This window comes from Sturnus vulgaris, chromosome 3 (assembly GCF_052056855.1).
Source record: "Sturnus vulgaris isolate bStuVul1 chromosome 3, bStuVul1.hap1, whole genome shotgun sequence".
Classification (NCBI taxonomy): Eukaryota; Metazoa; Chordata; class Aves; order Passeriformes; family Sturnidae; genus Sturnus; species Sturnus vulgaris.
The window spans coordinates 37,524,578-37,533,363 of record NC_142245.1 but is presented as its reverse complement, the minus strand read 5'-3'; the positions used below and the strand labels follow the sequence as shown (position 1 = coordinate 37,533,363).

Here is an 8,786-nt window from a genome sequence, read left to right as displayed (position 1 = left end):
CAATTTTTCCACTAGATGAAATTTAGTAAAAATTAAGGTGGAGAAACAGTGAATATATCTCCAGAAATTCTTCTATACTACAGCACAGTGTTTCAGCAAAAAGGAATAAGTGGAAGCCCTGAGAGACAGAGATAACATGCTATAGTATCACTCAGAAGTTGAAAGTATTGGGTGACACTCTGTTTCCTACAATGAGAATAAATACTAGGAAACAAACTATCCAGTCATAGCATTATAAAATATATGTCAGAGATATCTGGTTGGGACTCCAAGCATTTAAAATTATTTCTTTTGATTCTGATACTGCTTTTAGACAGGTTTCTAAAGAGCCTGGCACAAATGTTTTTCCTTCCAGTTATCTAAACATAGTGTCAGTGAGCGTGTTTCATAACATTATTCTTAACATACATTTTTCTTTTTAAGTGTGCACTGTATCTGTAGGCAGCTAATGAGTAACCTAGAGCTTATCCTATGCTATTATATAGAATGCATTTTTTAGTCCACGTGGATCAAAACCTGTTGGGGACTTGAAGATTAGGGGACAGCCTTGGTTGTAGTGCAGGGATTATGAGATGGTCAGATTCTGGATATTGAGATGAGGGAGACAGGCAAAAGCAAGATCACAAGCCTAAACTTCAGAAGAGCAGATTCTAACCTGTCAGGATACAGTCAGAAGAAACCCAGGGGATACAATTTAGGAGAGAAGATGGATCCAGGAGAGATATTTTATTTTCAAGGACCATCTCCTCCAAGCTCAAGAAAGGTGACTTTCCTGAGAGTGAATCTTGAAGGACTTGTCATGGGTTTTTTTGGGTCTAGATCCTCAGGATATGTGCTTGGCACAATAGATGGCATTATTCTTCCCATTCCTAATGATGGGCCCATTCCTGGATGTCTCCTCCCACAAGTCCCCACTGATCAATCTGACTCCAGCTCATATTCCAACAGATAGCTCCTGAGGACCAAATTATGGTGAGTAGTTTCCACTATGGCTGGTTGTGGCTCTGGACTGGGTCTGGGCCTTATTTACTTTCATTAGGTGCAACTGAGCTGACAGTATATATGGAGAAGCCTGACAAAAAAGCAAGGAAAGGCTCAGGCCCACTGGCCTTTCACAAGAGCATGAGACCACCTTATAGTGCAATGTGACAATATCTGGGGACTGTGACCTCAAAGCACTTAGAGCTGAAAGGATGCTACAAGGGACTGGGGAAAAATCTACTTGGCTAAGTGCTGACACATGGTATCTAAGTCGGTGTGAATTTTACCTTCCCAATATGTGGATGCAACTTTCTTGAGTAGTATTATTGTCCAGCACTTTGTCTGTTAAAAGTGCAGCAGTTTTAATAGGGCAGTTAAATACCCTGGAATAGCAACGGCCATTTGCTAAGTGAGCAAGAGTTTCAAAAAGCTTTTCTTTGACTGATGGTTCCATCCTACATAGCAAACAGCAAATCGCCCAAGGCTCTTTCATTTGTACTGAACCAAAATCTAATTGTGTGTCAGATGTCGTTTGTGACCATTTATGACTCACTGAAGATAAAATTAAACCTAATCTCCAGATCAAAACATTACCCACAAAATTCTGCCAGAGGTTGTCAGGGTTCTAAAGTCAGATCCCACTGCATCCACTGGCTCAGGAGGCCCATTTCACCTCAGCCTAGAGCCTTCAGTCCCTGCCCCACTGATGTCTGGTCTCCACCTCTGCCATGATTTGTGTTTCATCCTGACAGGATGTTCTAACAGAAGAAAGGTTCCTAAATATGTGACTATCTTAAGAAGCAAAGGAAGAAGCACAGGCTAGAAGCCACCCACCCACAAACCTGAAATCCTAGTTTCTTTGAGCACAAGCTAGAAATATCTTAGGCAATGAGGAAGATAAATAGCTTGAACAATGTGTAGGGTCATACTACAAGGTACCCATGAAAAAGAACATTATCTCTGCTGTAAATATTCTGGGAAATTTATTTCTCTCTGGGAATACCCTGGTATAAATCTGAATCTGTGATTTTATTCGAGCAATGTTAATTTATATTAGGAGACAATCAGTCCATTTAAAACTGTTACAGGGGAGAAAATAATACAATATTCAAAAGTAAACAGAAAGCATTAGGTACTTCCTTGATTTTCTGTCACTTGTAAAACACTAATTAGAGAGCAGCAGTTAGTGATGGATCCAGTTTTATATTTGGAGTCAGGAAACCTCTTTAAAAACACATAAAATGAAAGCATTATAGGAAACAGATGTATTGCCATACTTTGTATTCATAGGGAAAAGCAAATAGATGCAAGCAGACCAGCTGGGTCACTAATTTATTTAATTTACAACAACCATTTCTTTCTCTCCTTGGAATGAAGTCCACTGTGCCTCTTAGCTTCTTCTTGCATCATTCAAACTTTATTTGGTCTCATTATGCCAGATCCAGCACCTTCTTTGCTAGGCTTGCATTTGCCTTATTTGAATTATACATCTCAAATAGCTGCTTCTGATTCTGGTCATGAATGACATCCTCAAAAAGGCAGACCCTAACTGTGTCTTCTCTCACTAATTTTGGCAATAAGGAAAAAAATTTGAGCCAGTATCTCCTATGCTTTTCTGTAACTTGGCCTTAGTCTGTTCATGTTGTTGAGAATTTCCTACACAAACTAGGTAACATACTTCAGCTCTAACCTTCTTAACTAGCTTCCTTGTTAACACCAAAAATGCAAAAAGAAAAAGGAACGAAAAAGTAAAATTATCCTTAAACAATGTTTTGACTTGTATATGACTGCCTTTGGAATTATTATTTTAGATTTTCTTTCCTTTTCTGTCATGTTCACATAATGTACAGTTATTTATACCTATTTGGCAGCAAATCCAGATGATGCTGTCCTGGCCACACTTCATACTGTTGTGGGTAAACAGGTGAAATGAAATAGATATCTTCAGTACACTGAAGTTTCAAGAGCATGAACTCAAGTTCAGGGTTTCTGCTAGCCTCCTGGTCTAGCTGCATTCCATCCTTCAGTTGAAATCTAGCTTGGAGACTTATTTTGCTTCTCAGGGTCTGGATTTGGTCCTTCTTAGAAACTGACAGAGATCCATGTGGGGTTGTATACTTCCCAGCATTTTACTTGCTCTCTACCTCCCACTGACACCCTCAGCCCAATACTGACCACCTCAGGCTGGCTGGGGAAAAAAGAGTCCAAAATTTCTTGAAGCGGATGATGATTGGACTTTCAGGTATATTTTTCTACTGTATTCTGTATAGCTCAGTTTGCAGGACTGTACTTACATAGGCACAAGCCTCTGCTTTCTCCTTCAGGCCCTTTAGATTACATCTCTAGGCCTCCACTGTAAATCTCGCACTTAGAAGTGACGGGAAAGTGTTTTCTGACACACTAGATGGCTTTGTGAAGCATCTGTGGAACTTTCTGTGCAGTGGTACAGTTAGCATTCTTTCCCCATGGACACAAAAAAATGATGCAATATCCAAGGCAACTTGGAGATATCTCTCTCTCATTATATATATATATAGAGATAGATATGTAGATATACGTCTATATATATCCAATTGATGTAATAACCACAAGGCCAACTTGCAGCAGGATATTGGTTTACAGGGAACTGACATATAACTCCTCCTTGGAAAGTCTAATATTATGCAAGAACTTTATTGAGACTTCAGCAGGGCAGAACTTTTCACTTTTTTTCATTTTTAGATTTTGATCTGATAAATTTAGGTTTTGATTTTGACAGATGAGATGCCAGATTGGATTACACAAAGCCATATTTTACAGACGACCATGTCAGAACAGAAGCTGGGCACATTTCGACTTTGCATCTTCTAGGTCTTTACATGTAAGACTGAGGATATCTGAACAATTCAGGGATCCAGCTTCTAAAGGAAGTAACCAGAAAGCTTTAAAGAAATACAAAATCTGCTTTTCCAGGGCAAAAGTCCTGTTCTTGACATGAGCAAAGATTTTCCTCCACAACACAGTAGTTTTTTCGCCTGGAGCAATGGCTATTATTTTAGTTCAGACCACCCACCCTCATAACAAGACCTAAGGATTTACAAATTTAGAAGAGCAATGACATAGAAAGGATAATACAGACCAAAAAATCCTGCAATAGCGAGACACTTTTCAGCAGCCTAAGTCAGGAAATAAAGTATAAAACAGGACAAAGCAAAAATTACATGACTGCAACAGCTGCTAACAGAATCTGGTTTTGCTTTCTAAAGAATGCTTTCTTGGAAAGCCCTACAAGATAATGACTTTCCATTCAGCAAATACTTAAATGTTCTAATAATGATATTTGAAGCTGGTTTACACAGAAAATGTCTAATTCCCTATTTCACCCAAACTTCCCCTATGCTAATGAGTGACAGATTTTTCCAGCGAAAGTTTTGGCCTAAATTCTCCTAAATTCTCTATTTTCTCCTAAATTCTCTAGGTTCTAAATCCCCAGGTCCCATAAGAAACGTGGCCAAGCAGAGCTTTGAACCTGCTTTCTAAAACAGAAAAAGCACCACAGTCATCGCCATTCTTCTTGGATTATGAACACATTGGAAACTTGATACAGGCTTACACATAGAGAATATGAAGTTAAAGGCAATTAAACATCTTAAAAATAAACATAGTTCTTGGGCATTCTATATCTCATTTCCTCACTTATATGAATAATATGGGAGACTGTGCATTAATGAGACATGCAGCTACAATAATAGATGTGTTTAACAGGGGTAAAGATTGTGTTCCTAAAACATGCTGAAGGAACATTATTACTTGGCATTGATCCTCTAGAAATTTTAAGGATAAATATAATATGTACTAAATAATCCATGACTCACATGTTCTTATAGGAAGATACAGATAAGTATAGTTATGTAATGAAGAACAGTCTACAAACTATGTTGGGATTTTACCTAAAGACTTCAGTGAAAGCTTCTGGAACTCTGCCACTAACTTCACTGGGCCCAAAGTATTACTCTCCTATCTGCCATTACTTTAAGTCAGTATATATATTCCAGAGGGTCTTATCTGCTTGGAGTTTGTCCTTAAAACTTCAGGAACTAAACTGGAGGAATCAACTGAATTAAGTTAGAACTTATTTGCCCCTTGGTATTTCTGGCAACTACTCTGTTTCCTTATAGCAAAAAACAAAACTTTGTGTTTTGGTGAGGATGAGTAGTGAATCACAGAGACATAGTAATTTAAAGGGTTTTTTATTGTATTGCACAAGGTATTTATGCAATCCATGTAGGTATTGTATTGAAGGATCCACATTTCGCAAACATTGGCTGTTGCACACATCACTAGCATTGTGAATAACCAGTGCCTTCTTCAAAAAGTAAAATAATCAGTTGCAAGTTTAAGCATGTTGTGGAAATAAATGAAGAAAAAAGCAAGGACTATTAATACATGTTTCTCTTCAAACACACAAATATACATTTTCAGAGGAGCACCAATAATGCCAAGCAACTATTTTGATGAGATACTGCTTGTGTAGGCTCTGCAGTAAAAAGCCAATATGCACACAGAAAATATATTTAAACTTTTAAAATAATTTAACCATAATATCTTGCATGTGTCACCTGTTTACAACATAACATTTCATATACAACATCAGGCCCAAGCCTCAACTTGTGTAAATTTGTGCAGACTCATTTAAAGCAGCTGGGACTCTGGACCAGGTATTCAAGCTGAAAAAGCCTTCAAACTGTTCACATCTGAATTTAGAGCGGTAGTATAAGACCAAGAAAGTAGTTATGGTGAATTTATAACAGAAATGGAAGTATGGAAAATGCAGAAAAACACTATAAAACCCTCAAACAAAAGGTTCTAGAAAGAGGCCTACACGTAAAGTGATACTGTAATAATTTATAAAAGAGAATAATTAGTATCAGTCTCCTTTCTGACATTAAGAGATTCTCACATATTCAGAAGCCTGTAGAAGTGAACTAACCAAATGTCACAATCAGTTATCATCCTCAAATGCTGTTTCTTAAGTTTCTGATCATTAATACTGGTACTTGAAAACACTTTATATTTGCTGAAACTGATTATTAAAATTTACCTTTCTGATATGAGAATTTAGTGTAATAAAAGTCATGAAAAACAATAGGTAAAAAAATAGTATTTTAAGAATATTTTTAGAAAACTCGTCATACAACTGCAAATACAGCTAATTTTTAAGCATCTGTTTTTGAACTGTGGTCTTTTGTTTGTTTTTAAGTGAATCACTTATAAAGAAACAATGGAGTACCAGTTCTAAGATTTATTCTTGTCCATTACATTGAGGACCTCATCCAAAAGTGAGGGCCCCAAGTCAAGTTGTAATGAGAGAAGAGAACCTGCAAGATCTGAAAGAGATTCTTCTGACTTTGTCTTGGTTAGTTCACATGAAAGCCGGCTGTCATCCAGTAAATCAACTGTTTGCCAATCAGTGCATCGTTCAGAAAAGCTGGATGAGTGACTGTCGCTACCGTTAGTAAAATGTGAAGAGGAACCATTTTGCTCCCATATGTCATCTTTGTATGTTTCTTCATCCTCCATCTCTTTATCTTTCTCCTGCAGTTTTTCTTCTATTACCGGCTCACAGCTAAGCCTAGGATTTCTGGATGACCTGATGGATTCTTGCTTTGAATTAAATGTCACCGGTGACAATAAAGGCAACGTAAGGGCTTGAGAACCCCCAATGGCAGGAAGGGAAATAGCATTTTTGAGCACTGGTGATGGAGTTTCTGTAAACATGGATTCAGAAGTGCTGTTTGCTCTTAAGAATTCGTTGTGGATACCAGACTGGCTAACTCTGGTTTCACCTTCATTTCCAGGCAATAGCTCATATTTGCCCTGCAAAAATGAGATGTCTCCGAAAACATCATGCTGTCCCTCTTTTCCAATGTGTATGGTATGACGAAAATCGCCAAGTGGAGGACTGATCATATCAGGAGATAAGATATCCCTTAGTTTGAATTTCTTCCCTTTCTTATTGTTAGCAGCTTTCAAGTAGATGGGTGTCTTGGCTGGCATCTTGCTTGTAGTTTCTGAGATAAGTAGTTTAAAAAAAAAAAAAAAAAAGAAAAAAGTGAGGGAAGAAGCCTCTTACAGTTCTTCTCAGGAGACCTTCACTGTTAGCAAAGTTACATCATCATCTTGAACCACTCTTTCACATAAAGTCTTATTCTTCTGATACAGAGAACTGTGGAGTATGTGAAAGTAAATGTCTCCCACATCAGCTCTTCACAAGGTAGAGCACAAGTTTTGGGGTCAGGTACCAACCAAATGCCTTGCTACTTCCTCAACTTGGGAAAACCTGCATGGGATACAAAATCAGGTTATCATTAATTTATTTTTCATGGTTCATTCAGTCTTGTTTTCACCAAATCCTAAAATTAGTAATGGTACTGACAGTTCCAGCCTGCAGATTAGCTTTATGATGTTGCTTCCCTTCATTAGGCAGGATAAAAGAGTTCAGATTAACAAGGGCTAGCTAACCTTTCTCTGACTCCATAGCTTTTTTTGAAGTCAGACTTTTTTAGACACAGTTACTGAACACAATTCATTTGATAAATATCACTATCTTAATCTTCCTTCTCCTTATTGTGCATTCAAAATGCTGACCTTTAAGAGCACATGCAGAAACCCATTTATAACATTCAACAGCATTGAGTTTTTGGTAGATCCAGGAAGACTGATAGAGTCATTCAGAAAACCGTTTTGGATATGGAATAGACTCTCTTGATTTAGATAACTGGATAATCAGATTAGCATTCAGATACTTCCAGTTAGTGCCGCAACACTCACAGACTGTAACCAATAACGTTTCTAGTAACTGTACCGATTTAAAAATATAGATATAGGAACTAGAAAAAAGAGCTGGTCCAGATCTTTACAATTTGTCAGGAACATCCAATCACATATGCTTTAGAGGAGACTGATTATTGTGACTATATTCTTTAGACTGCATTAATTCTTCATAGTAGTTATTTATAGGCTGGCTCATGAATTATGCAGAACATGAGGCCACAGTGATTTAGAATTGCTCGGTGCAACCAATTGCAACAGTCTTTGCAAACCATGCTGTCCTACTAGAATGTGGTCTTTGAAAGGCCTGGTAGAGCTAACAAGGAATAGCAGGCTATTAAGTCAACAAGCTATTGAAAAACACTCTTTTTAATACTTTAATGGTATATCTCTTCCTTATAGTGCCAGTACCCTTGGACACTCTCAGAACAAATGCATTTTTTCTCCCGGACATTTTTATACATTCTTCTATTAAGACCATACACCACAGATCACCCCTTCTCATCAGAATACTCAGCTACAAATCCATCACACTTTGTCCATCACCACCCTCACTTGTGCAAAGGAGATTACAGCTTCCACACAGAAAGACTGTTCTATACCATAAGAGGAGGGACGCTGGCTGTAACAAGGGCTACTTCTGCTGCCTTTTTTTTCCTTCACCAAATTAAGCCAAGTACGACTCACCAGGTTTAAAACTTAGCACCGTATGGCTACACACCCAGGTTGTCAAGAAGCATTTAAGCATTTTAACAAATCCTTTAACCACAGTAATTAGTTCCTACAGTGAGGTACTCAACTGTGCATCACAAGGGGAGCTGGGAGTCTAGCCAGGTCAGTGTTTTGGCTTTCTGATTCCCACCAGGTATCTACTGCACTTTGATAATGTTGAAGAGCCCTCCTCCACAAAATATATCAGATGCAAGCAGATTAAAGTTGAAATACAAAATAAGTTCAATAATTTATGAGGACATTTTATACTTTTAAGATCAATT

At 37.8% G+C, this 8,786-nt stretch overlaps 1 protein-coding gene across 1 annotated transcript; it reads right to left on the bottom strand.

Moving 5' to 3' along the window:
* Window positions 1–5,194: 5,194 nt before the first annotated feature.
* CDC42EP3 (CDC42 effector protein 3) lies at window positions 5,195–7,158 on the bottom strand. The gene has a single exon (XM_088161375.1). The coding sequence runs from the start codon at window positions 7,015–7,017 to the stop codon at window positions 6,256–6,258; it is 762 nt and encodes a 253-aa protein (XP_088017501.1). The 5' UTR covers window positions 7,018–7,158; the 3' UTR covers window positions 5,195–6,255.
* Between the last annotated feature and the right edge of the window lie 1,628 nt (window positions 7,159–8,786).